General features: G+C 37.7%; 1 protein-coding gene across 5 annotated transcripts in view; it reads right to left on the bottom strand.

Annotated features, from left to right (window-relative positions):
• The window catches only part of LOC150094664 (NPC intracellular cholesterol transporter 1-like), a 672,338-nt gene that overhangs the window by 563,246 nt on the left and 86,471 nt on the right, over nt 1-22,621 (bottom strand). For all 5 annotated transcript variants that reach the window (XM_090411086.1, XM_090411087.1, XM_090411088.1 and 2 more), the window contains exon 4: nt 7,981-8,226. In XM_090411086.1, coding sequence (XP_090267212.1) covers nt 7,981-8,226 — 246 coding nt within the window. The remainder of the gene's footprint in view (nt 1-7,980; nt 8,227-22,621) is intronic.

Raw genomic sequence — 22,621 nt, 5'->3', positions numbered from 1 at the left:
TCTTTTTTGTGTGAATTAAGGTAGAGTTATGTTTTTCTTGCATTATTAAAATGTACAAGATTATGAAAATCCTACTGCTGAATGTTTTGGAGATCTGTATTTAAGTAGATGTTAAGGTCTAGGAAATTGCGATAATTTGTGCATTGGTGAGTTTCTCAAATAAAAGAGGAAAATGCAATGTTCTGTTGTGTATGTACTGGGTTGGTAGTCTGCTGGAGTAAGTGATTTATATATAGAAGGAATAGGATGGGTGACAGAACAGAGTCTTGTGGGACTGCTGAATTGGTTGTATACTTACAAGATAAGGAAGTGAGTGTCCAGTCAGAAATCTGGCAATCAAACAACAGAAGTCAAAGGACAGACCAAATGATGGGAGTTTGCTTACAGACCTTTTGTGGCAAACTCAGTCAAAATCCTGGGAGAAATCAAGGGCAACTGCTTGAGATTTATTATTATTATTATACTAAGACTCCATGAAGTCACAGATTCATTTAGCAAGTCCCTTTTGTCATACACACAGCTCATCACACTGTGCTATAAACACATTCAAATTACAAACACCTGCAGACAACACGTTCTCAGGCAATCCATTGCAATCAATTACAACTCTCTCCATGCAAAAAACCTGCTTTTAATTCCCTTGCTCACATCCTCCTTATACAGCTTCCAGGGATAACCTCTTGTTCTCCCCAATCTCCCACCATTTTATGAAAAAACCTCTTCAATGTTAATGGACAATCCTTTATTCACTTGGACGTCTCTATCATATCAACTTTCTTCTTCCTATCCACTAGACTCTGCAAATTATGTTGTCTCATTCTTTCTTCATATTTAACATTTCAGAGACCAGAAACTATTTTGATCAATCAACTCTGGACCCTATCCAACATCTCCTCATCCTTTTGAAAACCAGATGGCCAAATCTGTGCACAGTAGTACATGTGGCCTAATCAGAGTCCTATACAATGGAACCAAAATCTCCTTACTTTTACAAGTCAGTGTCCTCTGCATCATTGCCAGAATTTGGTGCATTGTCCTCACAATTTTGGCAATATCTCTCCTGTAAATTTCAGATCTTTTTTCATCATCACCCCCAAGATCTCTTATTTCCTCCACCTCCAACAATATATCCTCACAAACAGTAAATTCTACATACTATCTTTGTTTTCCAATTTTTAAACTTTACATTTCACAACATTGAACTGACATGACCATTCCTGTGCCCATTCATTCAGTATATTCAAGACTGCTTGGAAGGCCACAACATCTGCTTTACACCTCATAGATTATCCCAACTTTGCATCATCTGCAAACAACTGTATATCCATATTCAAATCATCCCCAATATCATTAATATACAGGTTAAACAGCAATGGTCTGAAAAGAGACCCCTGAGCGACCTCATTGGTGACTATCTCTCTTCTGGGATATTGCTCACCCATACACAACTTGAGTGGCAATCTGCAATACAATGCACTAGCTAATATATCACCCCCCCCCCTAGTCTGACTATCTATTTCTCATGCAGTAATCTATCAAAAGCCTTTGCAAAGTTTAAGTATACTACTGTGTATCCATCTCCAACGTCCAATGCTGCTGGCATCTCATTGTAATAAGTAGGTTACTGAAAGATGACCTCTCTTTAGCAAATCCACGCTGTCCATCAAAGATAATACTACTCTTGTCAAATCAATTCTGTATCCTAATTCTCACTAACCTTTCCAATATGTTCACCACAACACCTGACACACAGATTGGCTTTTAATTTGATGGCTGAATTCTGTCACCGCCTATTTGAAGCGGAACGATCTTGCCTTCCTTCCACTCCTTTGGAACTGGACCCAATGTATGACATATATTAAATATGTCAAGACAGATGCCAACTCCTTGGCACATTCCTTCTTCTTCATTCCTCACTCACAGTCAGTCTCTCCTTCTCATAATCCACTGTTTTCAAACTCTCCATGATGTCACATTTACAACAATGAAAGACCTTTACGAATTGTTCATTAAATATCTCAAATATAACCTTCGCAGCGGTTATCCTTATACCACTTTCTCCAATCAGTACTATCCTACCATAATTGTCCTTATTTTTGCTTTTACATATTACAGAAACTACCTAGGATTTTTTTTTGGGGGGGGGGGGGGGAGGTTCATTAGCTAACTGCTACTCATACTGAACTTTTGCTACCCTTACCAACTGAGTAATACATACAGAAATTGCTTCTACTAGATAGTTCTTGAATATCAACCAAGCAGCATTGATCTCCTTTCCAGCCAACTCTTCATTCCATGCTTCAGTTGCAAGCTGTCTTCTGAGCTTCTCATAATCACCAGCCTTGTAGATCCACATATACCCATTCCTCAGGGATGGGTATATGTGGATCTAAATCCTCACATAATTAACCACTTGGTAATCACTTCATGGTTACTCTCACCAATTGGAGGGTAATTGGACACCTCATTTATAATTACATCCACTGATGAGATGATCAAATCTAAGCCTTTCAATCCCTGTGTTCCCTCTGTTACATACTGACTGAAGTACTGTCCCTCAAAAACTCAAGAAACTCATTTTCTTTACTTCCAGTTGCTGTCTCATCATCTCACTCTATACTGCCATAACTAAAATCACCCATAATGATCACCCTTTTCCCCTTTGCTGTGCTCATTTCCTTATATGTTTCCTGGTCACTACCTTATAGCAACATCAAACGAAATATTTCATTCTATTCACCACCATCTCACACCATACTACCTCAAAACCATTATCACTATTTCCCTCTTGCATGTTGTTATTGGCATTAGTAAAACATTAGAAATATATACGTGTTCAGACAAGAATAATGTTTAATTTGTCAAATATTTCGGTCGGAATATTATACACCATCTTCAGTGGCTACATAGGAATAGTTTTCAAAAACAAGCCTTTTTTTTTTTTAAACTATTCCTATGTAGCCACTGAAGATGGTCTGTAATATTCCGACCAAAATATTTGGCAAATTAAACATTATTCTTGTGTAAACGTGTATATATTTCTAATCATTATGTCACACGTATCGTTAAAAAATCAATTAGAGAAACATGGCTGACAGAAGATGATACAGTTAGCGGGATAGAATGTGAAGGGATTAGTGTGTTCAGGAGGAACAGAGAGAATAAAATGGGGGGGAGGAGTGTTACTGATGATAGCTGATGAACTGCAGCCAAGGAGAATAGAAGTTAAATTGCAGGATAGTGAAATGAGCTTATTTAAGGCTATTTGGTGTGAGATTGAGACTGGCAAAACAAAATATACAGTTGGGTGCTGCTATAGACCAGGTGATGGAATAGATGGTGGAGATAGTATGCATAAGCAAATAGAGGAAATGAGTGGAAGGAGGGTAATTATTATGGGTGATTTCAACTATGGTAACATTGATTGGAAGGAGGAGAGGAAGGAAGGAAGGAAGGAATTGGATTTTATGCAATTATTAAGGGATAACTAATCTGATATCTGTTATCCCTTAACAGCATGTAATGGAAAATACTAGGGGTTTTCATTATGGTAACATTATTATTATGGGGGATTTCAACTATGGTAACATTGATTGGAAGGAGGAGAGGATGCATGTGAGAAAGGAACTGGATTTTATGCAGTTATTAAGGGATAGCAATCTGAGACAGCATGTAATGGAAAATACTAGGGATTCAAGAGTGCTTGACCTAGTAATAGCATCTGAGAACTTGACTGTAATGAATATGAATATGTAATGAAAGTGATCATAAGATCCTGACCTGGGAGGTGGCTAAATTGCCACCAACCATGCTGAACTTGTCAATTTCCTTTCCTTAAAAGTCGATAATCTTCAATCCAATTTTTCTAACAGTGACATCGTTCACAACACCAGCTGGCTCTCCTACCCCAATTGCACAGATCAAGCAGGTACAGAGGCTGTCATTTGCATCACTAATGACCTGACACAAATAGAACACATACCTACCAGAATACTGGACAACCCCAACCACTTTCTGAATACCTTGAATCTCTTCCCGACTAGTGCCCCATCCAAGTACACTGTGTATGTAGTTTACCTTTTAGGTGGCTCAGACCATAATCTTGTACTGATCACTTCTCATGAAACAGCACAAACACAATTACTTGCATTCATGCATAATATGGCATTATAAGAAAGCCAAGTAGGACGATCTATGCAACTGCTATGCCACATTTCCTTGGATTCTCATTGCATCCAGCCGTCTGACCCAAACCTATGTGATGAACATATCATGGAGATAATTCTTATCGGCATGAAAAAAAAACATTTATCCCTCGTTCCACCTAAGTTCCCATCCCCTATCTTAGCCATGGTTTTCTGAGCATGTTAAAGCTGTAAGAATAAGAGTCGAGCATACCATAATAACTGGTTTGCATCCAAAACTCGACCCGTTTATTACAAAAGCCAGGAAGAGTTGAAAGAAAACTATCATATCTTATGGCTTTAAGAAAGTTAAAAGCAGGAAACTTGCATCCTATCCACTTGGCAGTCATGCATTCTGGTCTCTAGCCAAAGCCATAGATCACAACTTCTGCCCAACACTGCTGTATCAAGGCAAAGTATGATAGATACTGTGTGAATGTTGAATAGTTCATGAACATGATGTTCAGGGTCTTCCTCAATGAGTCTAGGGACTCCTTGGAGTTGTCCATGATAATAATAATAATCTCTACCTTGTATGGACATAACTCTTTTTCTATCCCATCTCTATTCCTGTCAGGATGTCATCCTGAATCAACCATGTGTCACTTATTCCAACAATTTTGGTTGAACAAACTCAAGCAATGCAACCATTTCATATGCCTTGTTTCTGATACATCTAGTATTCATATACAAATATAACAGCTCATTCCTGGATCTATAAAAAGTTTCACTGATACCACTTGTTAGATGCGACTTCTTCACACTACACACAGACACACACACACATTCACAACCTCTTGGAACAATGACCTTTCTCATGTTATGTTTCCTTGTCCACACTGAGGCTTCATATAATCCTGTTTTTCTTGCACACTTGTTCTCTCATTCTCTACATTCATGCTAACTACTTCTTCATTCATAAGCACCACTTCAATCTCTTCTTCCTAACTCACTTGTTTCTTTCTTGTTCAGATTCATTCTTTGCACTCATTACTCTCCCTTCCAGCAGCAATCTCTCCAAATGGCTCATACAAAAACCATTCGAATGCAGTCCATCAGTCTTATATAGTTCAATGCTTCCTTCCAACTCATTCCACACATTAAAAAACTGCACTCCTTTCCTTTCATACATTTCTGCTAACATATCATTCATAATTCTTGCTCTCCACCTCATTCATCACTGTCATACTTGGGCAACATACTGACTACCTTTCCTATCACACACTTTTATCTTTCTAAACAACCTCGTAATAGCAAACTTACATTTTCCTTGTTTTCAGTCAAGTTATTTGTGCCTATAACCACTACCAACTCCTTTGCTCACTTAGTCTTCATATACAATGCCTCAATCACTCTATTCATTTTACCTCCAGGAAAACCTCATGAGTCTTCTTTTTAACCACACCTCTAATAACTGAATCATCATACAACACATCTTGCAGATTTTTCGTTACCATTTTCATACTGTCATCATTTGTTTTTATCATCTTCTTCATTCTTCCCTAGATATCTACAATTCTCTTCATCAACTCAGCTTTCAAATCTTACATCCTTTTTTCACTATCATTCACTCTTGCTATTTTATCGCCCATCACACACACACACACACACACACTTGTTCGCCATCAATCCCTGTTGCCACTTTACCATTAAGTGTACTCTGTTTTTCACCATCATTATTGTTCACTTTATCATTAAGTTTTTTAACATTTTATAAATTATTACCTGCTTTATCATCAATCAAACTTTTTTTTTTTTTTTGCACTATCATTTCCACACAGTCTCTGAACATTCACACAATCTTCATCTGCCCTGTCAGTTATGATGCCATGTTCGTTACTCATATTTAAACTGTTTAAAATCATATTTAAGCACGTCCCATGGTCCATCAGAATATTGCATTTCCTATATACCCACACTCATTCTTTTCTCTTATTCAGCCTCCCTACATAAATATCTATGGCATCTTCCCATGCATACATATGACATTCATAGCACTGCACCATTTTTGAGAGTCCATACTGTCCACTTTATTCGTCTTTCAAGCAGACCTACAGAATGACTTGCCTTTTGCTGCCATCTTGTATCAGTATGCTAACAAAAACAATGAACTTGACAATAAATTATATTTCTTTTTAATGCTTTACCGAAGCGTAAGCAAAGTTTGTACGTGAAGTATCTGCATGACTGCACTATTTGTATACAAGAATGTTGACTATATCAATTTTCTCAGTATCCCATAATGCACAGCACACTCCTTTATGGATGTATATATATTGCTTGGCATTACAGAAAGAGTCATTATTCAGACTGCTTTTGATCTGTACACCTTGAAACCTAGTGAAAAAACTTTTAAAAGTACTGTCATACAGTCTCCATCATTTTCTATATATTTTTGCGATCACTGAGTGAAATGCTAGCTTGTTTCAGTTCCTCATCCTTAGCAAAATGGCATCCCTGAAGTAATCCTTCCAAGGGCGAAACATGTGGTACATAGAGAGTGCCAGATCCATGCTATGGGTGAAATGGAAAAGATCAGTCTAGTCAAATATTGCTGTTGCATTCTGTGTGTGCTAAGTGGTGTGAGGATCCCATTGATGGATTTTTTTTCAATTTCTGCAATATCGTTACACATCATTTTGAACTGATTGTGGTGCCTCTTCTCAATATGTCCAGAAATAAGACCCCATCTCTTTCTCAGAATACAGATGCCATGACTCTGCCAATGGAAGATGGTCTTTGAATTTCTCCTTGCATCGTGAACTGAGATGATGCCATTCTTCACATCATTTTTGGGTCATAATGGTGACCACACACACATACACAAGTGATGAACCCATGATTCATCATCTCTACATTCTCACAGTGCTGGAAAAATTCTGCACGGATGATTTTTCCAGGCTTCTTTGTGTTCATTGCTGACCATTTTAGGGACCTACTTTGTGCAAACCTTGTTGTAGCTGAGATCATTAATGATAGTCATCACTGTTGGTTTTCCAATACCGACTTCAATGCACAATTTGTGAGTTGTCATGCAACAATCCTCCTTAATCTGTGCACCAATGTGATGCTTGTAGTCTGGCTGGCTGGCTGGCTGGCCACTTCAAGGCGTGTTTCTGCCCTCAGTTTTTACCACTCTCAAGGTATTTGACCCAACATCTAATTTACTGATGTCAGTATATTGTCTCCATACAATTTTTTCAAGTAAGTATGAATTTCTATTATACTCTCATCTTCTGTAGTAAGGAATTCAATTGCCTCTCTCTACTTCATACACAGATCTACAACAGCCACCATTTTAAATTACTTGTATACTGTAGTCATATGACTGATCAAAGTAAAACTCATTGCGGTAGAACAAGAGACCACTATATCCCCTCAGTGATGTGTAAAGCTTTCTGTTGTGCTCATATCAAAAGGGAAAAAAATAGGAGCCATTGCTTTCCCGATACTCCTCATATAAGTTACTAAAGGGGCTTAGTAAGTTATATGAGGAGGAGAAATTTTGTAATATATGACCAAGAAGAAAAAGAGATAGAGAGATTATACAGATCTTATACAGCAAAGAATATAATAGTATGATTACTACAGACAAGGGAGGGGAGATGGAAAGACTAGGTTTTATTCAGGGAGCAGTGAATGAGTTAAATAAGCTACTAACAGTAACTATAAGTGTTTGTCAGTGAATCTTGCGAGATTTTCAAGATTCACTGAATCTAGAATCTTGCAATTTCTTAACCATATAATAATAATAAAAAGTTGGGGAAAAAATACTTCAAATAAAAATACTAATTACCTGGATTGGTTATATCGTCTTGGATAGTAGGTCTGTCCATCAATTTTATAAATATCGTAAGGGGATGCAATAAATTTCATTTTTGTAGTAGCCCAGCCACTTTCTTCTAATGTACTTCCTTGAAAGTCTAGAAAACGTTGACCTGAACAGTCAGTCCCCCACTGACCACACACAAGTGCAATTAAAGGTACTCCTGGCTGTAAGCCTTGTACACCTTTACAAGATTCATAAAGTTCATGGGCAACTCTAGAAAAATGAATGAAAAGAGGAAAGTACATTATACGATCAGAATACATACAATTTAAGTATGTATTTTGTGCAATTCAATGCAATATTTATTCAAACATACAAAAACTACTGCCAAAATATATAATCATCACTTGGCTTCTGTACTCCCAACTTGTAGAATTACAGCTTTTGTCATTTAATGAATTTTCTCATACACCATACATCCATGAATAAGCAATTCTGAAGATAAGCAATGTTCATTACCTGGGGTCTTTCCTGTAAACCAAGTAAACTGACAAGAACCATAAAGAAACACATAATCCACAGCAAATAGCTTTTTTATTATGTAAATAATAAAACATAAGATAAAAGAATAAAACATAATAAAAAAAATTATTTACTGTGAGTTACATGTTACTTTATAGTTATGGATACCCCCACAGGTTTCACTATATAAGAATGACGACAAGATGTGTACAACTTTCAGACATAATACACAGGTCTCGTAGCCTTAGTTGTTTTGGTCATAATTCCAGACAACCACAACCTGCCCTGATGTCAGATAACTATTCTGCTTATCAGAAACTTTATGTTGTATGAAAATATTCCATCTCTAGAATATTTTCACACAACATAAATGCAAATAACCCCTCTCTAGAGAGGTACTCAGATCATATAACCCTTAGCAAATCATGGTATTAAATTTATGTTGCAAGTTATCAAACCTTTTGGGGTATAATTTATGATTCACAAAAAAAACCATAATGCAGATGCTCTTTGCTAATTATAGGCAGTGTTACACAGAATCAAAAACAAAATGTTAAGGAGATTTTTATTCCATTGTGTAAGGTCTTGATCAAGCCACATGTGGGTTACAGTGAAGAGATTTGGTCATGTGGTTCTTTACAAGGATGACAATATATTATTGTTATGATTCAGGCCTCCATGAAGTGATAAGACTCAATATGGAAGGCCCAACCTAGAAAACATAAAGTGTATCATACCACTCCTTAAAACCACTGCCTATTCGTGCTGTCACTAGGCTATCAGGCAATGCATTCCACAGTTCAACCATCCTCCACACAATAAACCACTCTTTAACCTTTTGCCCACAACTTCCTTTCATGACTTCCAGGGATGACCTCTTGTTCTTACTTCTTCCCCCTATTCCATCACATGAAAGAACTCTCCAGTGTCAACCCTGTAACTACCTCTCAACAGCTTAAAAGTCCCAATCATATAACCTCCCCTTCTTTTATGTACCAAACTCTGCAGTCCACATTCCCTCAGCCTATCTTCATAAATGGTAATTAGTTTACGGAATTAACAACGCAAATGAAGTATATTAATTAAAGGTAACTTACCTTTAATTAATATACTTCATTTGCATTGTTAATTCCGTAAACTAATTACCAGTTATGTCTAACCAACGTATAAGCCTTGCTACTAGAATCACATTATCTTCATAAATAGCATTGTACAATCCTAATATCATTTTTTTTTATCTGAATCTGCAGTTTTTCCATGGTTGATTTATCTCCTTCAAATCTGGAAGACCAAATTTGAGCACAATAGTCCAGGTGTGGTTTGAGCAGGGCTTTATACAATGGAATCACAACTCTTTTATTTCTGCAGGATGGCATCCTTCTCAGTACTGCAGCAATCCTCTAGGTTACCAGGTTACTTTTTATTACAAGGTAGAATACAAATAATTGATCATTCAAAATTAGAACAAGCCAAGTGATTAATACAGCATCATATGGCTCGTTCTAACTCTAGGTTACTTTCACCACCTTTGCAATATGTTCACTGAATTTCAGGTTTGTATCAATCATCTCCCCCTCCTCAGATCCCTTGCTTTTCCTACTTGCTCCAACAGAGTATGCAGTCTCCCATCAATGTATCCCAAACTTCAAGACTACATTTGGCTAAATTAAACTGAACCCCCATTTATTTACCCAACTGTCCAGTTTATTCAAATCCAAACAGGGCTACCACATCTTCACTATTACTAATAATCCTTCCAAGCTTCATATTATCATCATCTGCAAACAACTGAATATCCCCCCCTGCAATTCATTGACAATGTCATTGATATAAAGGTTAAACAATTCAGATCCCAGTACTGAGCCCTGTGGGACCTCACTTATAACCTTCTGCTTCCTTGATACTGGTCCCTCATACACAACTCTCTGATACAAATCAGACAGTCAATCCCAAATCCAGTTCACTAGCCTGACTTCTAACAATGTGCTGCACCTTAAATTTCAGCCTATCACGTGGTGCCATGTCAAATTCCTTTCTAAAATAAAATAAAAAAATTAAGGCAACCAACCATATTACTAAAACAAGAGCACCTCTTAACAAATCCATGCTGTTGGTCACAGATAGCATTACCCTCATCTACCCAATGCTGTAAATAATCCCTCACTAATTTCTCCAAAATCTTAACACCTACTGATGACAAACTAATCTACAGTTCGGCACTTCCAGTCTATTACCACCCATATGCAATGGCATATGGGTGGTAATAGACTGGAAATACCCTCCTTCCACTTCTTGGGCACCTTTCCCATGGCAAGACTTTCATTGAAAATCCAGGTCAATGAATCTGTCAGTTCTTAAGAAACATTCTCTCAAAAATCTGTGATGAAATCCAATCTAGTCCCATTACTTTATTGCATTCCAGAGGACTCAGTATTTCAAACACATTCTCTTTTTGCACTTCTAAACCTATTTCATTCTTAAATTTCAAGGATGAAATACTGTAATAAAGTGCTAATTGAACAACACTATGTGTCCTTTGCATCAGTCACCCTAATCCAATTTTTATTCAATGACATCCTAGTGGCTACATAATGAAAGAATTTCTTAGGATTTTCTTTCGATCTCAGGGCCAATCTCTTCTCATATTCCAGTTTTGCCTTCCTCACCATGTTAGTCACTCTTCTGGCCTGAGTCTTTTATTCTTTGTGCAACTGCTCTCTGTCTCTTTCATATCTCTTCCATAATGTCTTTTTTACCTGCAGTTACCATTTGATATTGTTTGTCATCCACTTTACACCAAATTATGTCCTCTTCTTCACTTGAAGTATACAACCTGCAATTGCTGCCAATAAATATTCTTTCACAAGTTCCTAAGCACTGATGATATATCGCCCTTCCAATTCCTCCCTCCATGGAACTGCTCCAAGTTGATATCTAAGACTATTATAATCAAATGCCTTATAATTCCACATACATTCCTTTCTCTGCAATACTCCTGTATGTTTATTCATCTTCTAAATCAAAATCACATGGTCACTCTCTCCAGCTGGGGACAGAAATACCTTCTCAGTTATAGTCAGATCTTCTGATGCTATGACCAAATCTAAAACTCTTGAACCTCATGTTCCTAGTACTACATGTTGTCTAAATCCTTTGTCCCTCAAGAATTAAAGAAATTTCATTCCCTTACTACTATATGTCGTTTCCTCTTCCCAATTTATAATGCTGTAGTTAGTTAAAATCTCCCATAACAATCATTCTTTTTATACCAGCTAACTTCAACTGTCTAAACATTTCCTGTTCTTCATCCTCTATGCTTCTGGCTTATAGCAACATCCCACTAAATTTTCTTTCCTGCCCACCTCTACTTCACACCATATGCTTTAAAAACCATTAGTGCCACTGGCCACCAAATCCTCCACTCTGAGAGGACATAAATCATCACAAATATCCCACAAAAGACCACCTCCGCTACCATCCACCATGATAATTCTGGTTTCCCTGCAATGACACACTGACTTGTTCAGAGAACAGCATTCTCTCCAAATGCCTACATCCTTCTCATTCAATTACAAACCATCTCTTACATACATTTCCTCTATATCCTCAAATGCACACCAAGCATCAATTATTCCAAGCCTCTATTTTGACACATTCTGGTTATTGTACCATTCATTACTGATGCTCTTCTCTGCAGCTCTGCCTTTATTATACTTGAGCAAAACACGCACGCAATCTTCCCTCTCTCAGCCTTCCTCCATACAACCTCAAATCTCTTGCCACCTGATTCACACTGCCTCTCAAGTCATTCATGCCCATCATCACACTCATCTCATCCACCCTTTCACCTCACTTAATTGCCATAGTTACACCATCTATCGTTTCCCCCCCCCCCCAGCAACTCTGGCAGGTCATCAAATATTATTATTATTAAACAAGACCTCATGGAGTCAAGGACTCATCTAGGAGGTCCTTTTATATCACACACATCTCATCATACCGCATCTTAAACACATTCAAACTCCTTGCAGACACCACACTCTCAGGCAAGGCATTACAATCACTCACAACTCTGCACGAAAAAAACCTGCCTTTCACTCCCCTACTCACACCCTCTTAATACAGTTTCCATGGATGACCTCTGGTTCTTCCCTGATCTCCCACTATTCTCTGCAGAACTTCTCCACCATTGATCCTATAACAACCCCTTACCAACTTGTAGGTCTCTATCATATCTCCCCTCTTCCTTCTCTCCACTAGACTCTGCAAATTACATCTTTTCAATCTTTCCTCACACTCGACATTCCAGAGGTCAGAAACTACCTTAGTCAGTCGCCTTTGGACCCTTTCCAACATCTCTTCATCCTTCTGAAAACCAGAGGACCAAATTTGAGCACAATAGTCCATGTGTGGCGTAATCAAAGCCTTATACAATGGAACAAGAATCTCCCTACTTCTACACGTCAGTGTCCTCCGCATCATTCCCAGAAGTCTTTGTGTTGTCTTCACAATTTTGGCGATGTGTCCCATAAATTTTAGATCCTTATCTACTATCACCCCCAGATCTCTTATTTCCTCTACTTCCAACAATATATTCTCACCAAGCATAAATTCTGCATCCCATCTTTGTTTTCCAAATTTTAAAACCTTACATTTTGCAACATTGAACTCACATCCCAATTTGCTTGCCCAATCACTCAATTTATTCAAGTCTTCTTGCAAGGCCACAACATCTTCACTACTCTTTATGGTTCGTCCCAACTTTGCATCATCTGCAAACAATTGAATATCTCCATCCAAATCTTCGCCAATATCATTAATATACAAGTTAAATAGTAATGGCCCTAAAACAGATCCCTGAGGCACTCCACTAGTGACTTTCCTTTTCCTGGATATTGCACCCCCCATACACAACTTGTTGATACCTATCAGATAGCCAGTCTCCAATCCAATGCACTAATCTAATATCCAACTCCATCAGCTCTAGTTTGACTGTCAAATTATCATGAGGTACTCTATCAAAAGCTTTTGCGAAATCCAAGTATATTACTGTGTATCCTTCTCCTCTGTCCAAGGAAGCGGTCACTTTATTGTAATAAGTAAGATTACTAAAACACGACCTCCCTTTAGCAAATCCATGCTGTCCATCAAAGATTATACCATTGTTTTCAACCCAACTCTGGATCCTAGTTCTCACAAGCTTCTCCAACAACTTAACCACAACACCTGACACAGAGATAGGCCATAGTTTGATGCTTGAGTTCGATCACCTCCTTTATGAAGGGGTACAATCTTGCCCTCCTTCCACTCTTTAGGGACTTGACCAAGTGCAAGACTCATATTAAAAAAATATGTCAAGGCAGGTGTCAACTCTCTGGCACATTCCTTCAGAATACGTGGTGATATATTATCAAGTCCCACAGCCTTATTTACATCTAGTTTACTCAACTCCCCAAACACCTCTTGCTCACTTACAGTCAGTCTCTCCTCCCCATCATCAACTGCTCTTAATCTCTCCATGACGTCACATTCACAAGATTGAAAGATCTTTATGAACTGCTCATTAAGTATCTCCACCACACATTCTGCAACAGCTGTCTTTATACCATTTTCTCTAATAAATGTCATCCTTCCATAATCATTCTTTCTTTTGCTGGCTACATATTGAAAGAGCTCCTTAGGATTCCTTTTGGCTTCCTTAGCTAACTTACATTCATACCTCTCTTTAGCTATCCTCACCAACCAAGTCACCCTTCTTGCCTGGTCTTTATAGACCTTGTGGAATTGGTTATTTCCACTTCTCTTATGCTGCCTCCACATTGCCCCTTTTCTCTGTATCGCATGCTTGATCTCTTTATTCATCCCTCTCATACCTACCTTATTTAACCTTCTCACCCTTGGAATACATTTAGACATTGCATCTACTAGATAGTTTTTGAAAATCTCCCAAACTGCATTGATCTCTTTTCCAGCTAACTCCTCATTCCATGCTACACCTGCCAGCTGTCTCCTGAGCTCTTCATAATCACCCCCCTTGAAGTTCCACATATACCCTTTTTTCACAGCGGTCCTTGCACTGCTGGCAACTACCCAAGTAATCACCTCATGGTCACTTTCACCAATTGGTGGATGATTTGATACCTCATTGATAATTACATCCTCCGATGAGATGACCAAATCCAAGACCCTTAATCCTCGTGTGCCCTCTGTTACATACTGTCAGAGGTAGTTATCCCTCAAAAACTCAAGAAACTCATTTTCTTTACTTCCAGTTGCTATCTCTTCATTCCAGTCTATATTGCCATAATTAAAATCACCCATAATGATCACCCTTTTCTTATTTTCTTGGCTTATTTGACTATACATTTCACTATCACCACCATCCACATTACCAGGTCTATAACAACATCCCACCAAGTATTTGATTCTATTCACCTCTATCTCACACCATACTGCCTCAAAACCACTGGCTCCATTTCCCTCTTGCATCTCTACCTTGTATGGACATAACTCTTTCTCTATCATCAATAGCACTCCCCCTCCCTTTTTACCCCTTCTATCCTCACAAAACACATCATACCTTTCCATCTCTATTCCTGTCAGGATGTCATCCTCATCAAACCATGTCTCACTTATTTCGACAATCTCTGGGTGCACAGACGCAAATATCCATACATCACACCTCTTACCACCCTGTTTCTTCCTTGCTCACCTACATCTCTCTAACACAATTTTTCTTTGTTCCCCCACTTACCTGTCATCTCTCCATCTCTAGTTCTAGCACTGTCTCCCCTTTTTTTCATTCACTCTCTTTTACTGGTTCTTTTATTCTCTCCCCTTCTATCATTCCCATAACAATCTCTCACTCCAATTCTGATTAATTTTTTATTTGTTGTTTCCATCTGTCTAATCTTGTCTTTCACACTTCTCAAGTCATTCCTGATACATTCCACTTCTTTCAGGACATCTATCTCTCACTCTCTCTCTCTCTCTCTGTGAAAGCTACATACTCTCACTCGACATTCATCCTTCCAATTAACACCATCTTCAAAATCTTCATGATGTCTCAAACCTACTACACTACCTACTTTTATTTTTTCATTCACATTCCGCTTGTTTTCCCGACCCTTGATCATGCTACTCCTCTCTCTCGGTTGGTATTCACCCCATTTCTGATGTAATACTACCAATATCTCTTATGCTAATTTCTAAATCACAAAGTTTTTCCACTTTTCTACATTTTATACAGACATGCACTCCCGATGTCTCACCTGCCAAATTTCTATCTCCTGGGATGATACGTGCCATAAGCACCGTATACTGGAGGCAGCATAAGAGAAGTGGAAGTAACCAATTTCATGAGTTCTACAAAGACCAGGCAAGGAGAGTGACTTGGTTGGTGAGAGTAGCTAAAGAGAGGTATGAACAGCAGTTAGCTAATGAAGCTAAAAAGAATCCTAGGGAGTTCTTTCGATATGTAGCCAGCAAAAGAAAGAATGATTATGGAAGGATGACATTGATTGGAGGAAATGGTATAAAGACAGCTGTTGCAGAATGTGTGGTGGAGATACTTAATGAGCAGTTCATAAAGATCTTTCAATCTTGTGAATGTGACTTCATGGAGAGATTAAGAGCAGTTGATGATGGGGAGGAGAGACTGACTGTAAGTGAGCAAGAGGTGTTTGGGGAGTTGAGTAAACTAGATGTAAATAAGGCTGTGGGACTTGATAATATATCACCGCGTATTCTGAAGGAATGTGCCAGAGAGTTGACACCTGCCTTGACGTATTTTTTTAATACGAGTCTTGCACTTGGTCAAGTCCCTAAAGAGTGGAAGGAGGGCAAGATTGTGCCACTTCATAAAGGAGGTGATCAAACTCAAGCATCAAATTCTAGGCCTATCTGTGTGTCAGGTGTTGTGGTTAAGTTGTTGGAGAAGCTTGTGAGAACTAGGATCCAGAGTTGGGTTGACAACAATGGTATAATCTTTGATGGACAGCATGGATTTGCTAAAGGGAGGTCGTGTTTTAGTAATCTACTTACTTATTACAATAAAGTGACTGCTTCCTTGGACAGAGGAGAAGGATACACAGTAATATACTTGGATTTTGCAAAAGCTTTTGATAGAGTACTTCATGATAAGTTGACAGTCAAACTAGAGCAGATGGGGTTGGATATTAGATTAGTGCATTGGATTGGAGACTGGCTATCTGATAGGTATCAACAAGTTGTGTATGGGGGTGCAATATCCAGGAAAAGGAAAGTCACTAGTGGAGTGCCTCAGGGATCTGTTTTAGGGCCATTACTATTTAACTTGTATATTAATGATATTGGCGAAGATTTGGATGGAGATATTCAGTTGTTTGCAGATGATGCAAAGTTGGGACGAACCATAAAGAGTAGTGAAGATGTTGTGGCCTTGCAAGAAGACTTGAATAAATTGAGTGATTGGGCAAGCAAATGGGGATGCGAGTTCAATGTTGCAAAATGTAAGGTTTTAAAATTTGGAAAACAAAGATGGGATGCAGAATTTATGCTTGGTGAGAATATATTGTTGGAAGTAGAGGAAATAAGAGATCTCGGAGTGATAGTGGATAAGGATCTAAAATTTAGGGGACACATCGCCAAAATTGTGAAGACAACACAAAGACTTCTGGGAATGATGAGGAGGACACTGACGTGTAGAAGTAGGGAGATTCTTGTTCCATTGTATAAGGCTTTGATTAGGCCACACATGGACTATTGTGCCCAGATTTGGTCACCTGGTTTTCAGAAGGATGAAGAGATGTTGGAAAGGGTCCAAAGGCGACTGACTAAGGTAGTTTCTGACCTCTGGAATGTCGAGTATGAGGAAAGATTGAAAAGATGTAATTTGCAGAGTCTAGTGGAGAGAAGGAAGAGGGAAGATATGATAGAGACCTACAAGTTGGTAAGGGGTTGTTATAGGATCAATGGTGGAGAAGTTCTACAGAGAATAGTGGGAGATCAGGGGAGAACCAGAGGTCATACCTGGAAACTGTATAAAGAGGGTGTGAGTAGGGGAGTGAGAGGCAGGTTTTTTTCGTGCAGAGTTGTGAATGATTGGAATGCCTTGCCTGAGAGTGTGGTGTCTGCAAGGAGTTTGAATGTGTTTAAGACCCGGTATGATGAGATGTGTGTGAGATAAAAGGACCTCCTAGATGAGTCTTTGACTCCATGAGGTCTTGTTTAATAATAATAATAATAATAATAATAATAATAATATACCACAAAATCCCATAGTCTAGTGTGTAAAATGTATTCCTTAAATGGGGGTGGACTTGGTTGACAAACTGAGCTGCAGCTGCCACCATTATTTAAACACTCCACAAAGAATACTACAAACTATACTGAAATATCATGTTTAAGTACAAATTTCCAATGCAAATTACCCATAGACTATACGTTGTATCTAGCTTAGATTTAAAGTAAAAACTCTAATAGATAATAATAAACCCTTATCTTTTTTCATTGCTACCTCATAACACATCCAACTATAACCTTGCCCTCTGGCAGATTCTCATATATTAGTAAGGGTATAGAAACTATTAAGTTAGGTGGTTTCTGGTCTCTGGAATGTTCAGTATGAAGAAAGAATGAAGAAATGCAATTCACAGTCTGGTGATAGAAGAAGAAGGGGTGGGGGATATGATTGAAACATACAGGTTAACTAGTAAAAAATTATTACCAAATTAATATGGAAGTTTTTCAGAGAATGGATGAAAATGGGGAAAACAAGAACAAGAGGTCATCTATGGAAACTATATAAGGAGGATGTGAGCAGGGGTGGGGGTGAGGAGTTAGTTTTTTTGCATGGAGAATAGTCGATGACATAAAAGTGACAGGATCTAATCAATTATTTGTGTTAGACTGGGAACCTCCCATGATGTCTTTTGAGTACATTGCTGACGAGGATCATAAATGTACAATACCATTACTGAGAACTTCTATCACAGAATTTGTTAGCAATTTGATGATATAATTTGCAAAGTGCAAGAAACTAAACACAAATACATAGTTGAAAATGTTTTTCACGCCTAACATTTGTTTAAAAGATCCATGTAACAGAAAATACCATTCCTCAAGTATATTTAACAAATATGCAATTCTGAAACATAAAAAATACAAAAATAAAATAAAATACAGCCTGCTTAAATGTCAAAACTAGAAATCTGGGAGGAAACTACCACACTGCATATAAGGAATGTGGAGAACTGCTGATCCAATGTCTAATCCTCATCTTCTTGTAACCTCACTATTGGGTATCTGTTTGGATACCAAATAAATAAAGATAGGTTGTCAATTTGACTTAGTCAATATTGGCATAAACCATATATATATATATATATATATATATATGTAGAAAGTTTTTTACCTTGGGTATAATATATGTTAAAGATGCCAAGCTATTTTTAAACCTGGTTTTACTCCATTTCCCAGGTAAGCAAACAGACAAATATAAGTCAAGTTTGCGCCTGCATGTATTGCAAGTCTAGGTGACCCGTACAGTAGTACAAGTCTAGGCAACTTGTGGTAAAATTGGAATAAGCTCTGATCACTATTCTTAATATTTACCCTTAATGTAAAGCCCATCTCCTTGAGGAGATGTATGATGTTATGCATTAAAGGCAAGGGGCTACTACTTAGACCGGTTTCGACCTTTATTGAGGTCTCATCAGTGAGAGCCAGGCATAGAAATACCAAGGTTAAGTAATACACAGCTTATAAGTATTTTATCAAAACAAGTTACCATAAGGTGCCTTGACCTTATTAAATAAAAATCTCAAGATGAGAGACAGATGTAGAAAGTTTTTTACCTTGGGTATAATATATGTTAAAGATGCCAAGCTATTTTAAACCTGGTTTTACAACATTAGGTGCAAACTTGACTTATATTTGTCTGTTTGCTTACTTGAGAATTATTTATGATAATTTCATGCTTGAAATTATCATAAATTCATTCTATCTTATACAACCATTCTGTTGTATAAGAATCTGATCAGACCACACTTAGACTATTGTTCTCAGATCTGGTCCCCAGGATTTGAAGGGGATAAATTAACTATGGAACGGGTACAAAGGCGGATAACAAAGATGGTGTCGGGACTGTACAATGTTAGTTATGAGGATCGGCTGAGGGAATGTGGACTGCAGAGTTTGGTGGATAGAAGAAGGAGAGGTGATATCATTGAAACTTTTAAACTGCTGAGAGGTGATTACAGGGTTGACACTGGGGAGTTCTTTCACTTGGTTGAACAGCGGGAAGGAGTCATGACAAGGAGCCATCCCTGGAAGTTACGAAAGGAAACTGTGAGAAAGAGGGTAAGGAGTGGTTTCTTTGCATGGAGGATGGTTGAACCATGGAATGCATTGCCTGATGGAGTGGTGAGAGCGAGAACAGTTAATGCATTTAAGGAGTGGTATGATAGACTTTGTGGAGGGGCCTCGATGAGTCTTTTGACTCCATGAAGGCCTGAATAAGAATATTAAATATAATCTCATGCTATGATAAATCGAAAAATATGAGTTCCCTCAAGACCTTTGTTGTTGAAGAACTCCAGAAATTTACTTCTCTTGTATACACACACACACACACACACACACATATATATATATATATATATATGATGATATTTATACCATCATAGTTAAACCATGTTTACTATATGATGTTTGCACTTTTTTTTTTTTTTCTGGTGATACTGCTATCTCTTGGAAGTGACGTCTCTGTTAGAAGAAGTAGTAGGATTGCAACCCACTTTCCAAACAGAATTAGTAAGACAATCACAAACATCCATGACCATGGTGGAGTATGAACCTACAGCCTGTTTGTTGGAAAGTGGATACACTATCTACTCAGCCAACTAGGCCAGCAATGTTTCCACTACCAAAGTAAAAATCTTTTATAATCATTATGTGTGTCACACTTGCCAAAACTATGATGAGGACAAAGAGCAACATATTGTACAGATGAAAGAAAAAAGATATGCTTTCATATTAATAATTGGGGATTTTTCTTTGTACTTTTTCTGTCAGTTAAAAATATGGCAAGTGAGATGGGAGTGCATATCTGAATGAAATGTAGACAATGGGAAAAATTGGATAATGGAAGAGTGAAACTATAGTTTGTACCTTTTCTTCATGGTTTTACAGTGATCAGCATTCATTATTCAAAATCATGGAAATGACTACTGTGTTATAATAAAACTTCAGTTTAATATAAACCAAAGTAATCACTTGACGTTTCGACCTTCATATCAAGGTCATCATCACTGGAGTATATACATATATACAAAGAAACAAGCTACATTACCATTTACATGGTATGCTAAAGTCATAATAATTTGGTAAACCATTAAAACTATTAGTCTGACCTCTGGTAAAAATAAAATAAAAAGAAATAAAAAAATATAAAAAAACATCAAAGGTAGAGTCCTGGTATTATGATTACCCATTTGATTACAAATCACTAAGAGATATATTAAACTACAGAGCAACATCCTCTCACATAATAATTCACATAAATTAGAATAAAACAGTATAGATGGTGGCCAATAACAGCTGAAATTATTGCTTAGAATCCTAAATTAAGGATAATGCTGGTAAACTTAAAGAACTTAGTGGGATTCCACAGCCTGTTGGTTGGAGAACAGGTATGCTATCCACTTGGCCCAGTTGGCTTGTGAGGAGGATTCCAAAAAAAAGTTGTAGATGACATTATCTTTGCTTGTAAAATATCACTTAAATGAAAGCTTGACAGTGTCTCAGGGTATTTGAATGATTGTATTCTACCCAGTGGTGTAGCTAGAGCTTCTGTCGTCCCCTCTTACATACCAAAAAGACTACAAAAAGTCAAACCACATATAGGGAAATAAATTAAACACTTTTTTATTTTTGAAGTAACACCTTAATTTCAATAATCTAAAATGTTATTTTTCTTGCTTTTCTGTCAGCAAAATCGTCGATGACATTTTCAAAGTCTATTTCATAGTAATGTAGGTAATTCATAATCAATTTTAATTTAGAAAAACTCCTCTCACAACTAGCAACACTTACAGCAATTGTGAGGAAAATTCGCAGTAGTATTAAAATATTTGGAAAAGAGTTCTCGAGACTGTATTTTAGAAATAACTGCAAAAGTTCAAAAAAGGTTCAAAGTGCCACCCGGGGCAGAACCCCCTTCTGCCCCTCTGTAGCTATGCCTCTGATTCTATCCATTTCAAATACTCTGTGTCTCTTCTGTGACTGTCTAATGCATAAGAAATGGATTTAGTAAAACTTATGTGCAATATGCAAGACATATTTGATGAGTGGTTAGCATATCCACTTTCTAACCTAAAGGCTGGGGGTTTGAATCCCACCGTGGGCATGGATGTTTGTGATCATCTGTGGAAGTGGTGGTGGGCAGTAGATGCCGTTTGTGTAGATGATGTGGTTCACTGTAATTGGTGGATTGAGTGGTGGAGACAGAGTTGTAGAGTAGGTGTCCTCCCTCGATGAGTCTTTGGACTCCGTGGAGGTGTCATGTAGTGATAATAATAATAATAATAATAATAACTTAAGTGAGCTGAATATGTGCTATCCAAATTCTTGGGATTTTTATGACTTCATTACTGTTAAGATTAGGATTGTTGATCAAAATTTCCCAGACTTCTTTAAATTTGCATTCATACCTGTTAAAGAAGTCTGTGAAATTTCGATCAACCAGCCTAATAATTGTGTCATAAAAATCCAAAGAATTTGAATGGCACATAAAAAGCCCACCTTCAAGGATTCTAGGTAATAATTTCAGTTATTGGCCACCATCTATACTGTTTTTTCTAACTTATCTGGGTAATTATATGAGAGCAAGCTGCTCTCCAGCTTAATACACTCAATGGACAAAATATTAGAGAAAGGGGTTTAATTGAAAGTTGACACTGGCAGTCCCCATGCAAAGGTAACATACCCAAACCAAATGCAAACAGCAAATAGACAAACACTGGGGCTTCCAAATAGCGTATCGCAATCAACAAACATAGGTAAATGTGGTGATCTTAGCAATTCTGATCACAGACATATTATCAGCGCAAGACAGATGGGTCATTCTATCGCCCAAATGGTAAGCACCCTAGGATTCTCGAGGGCA

The sequence above is a fragment of the Typopeltis vanoorti genome, chromosome 21 (genome assembly GCF_054136105.1).
Source record: "Typopeltis vanoorti isolate ZY-2024b chromosome 21, IOZ_Tvanoo_1.0, whole genome shotgun sequence".
NCBI lineage: Eukaryota > Metazoa > Arthropoda > Arachnida > Uropygi > Thelyphonidae > Typopeltis > Typopeltis vanoorti.
Note: the sequence above shows the minus strand (reverse complement) of the source record. Positions and strands in the feature narration are given on the sequence as shown.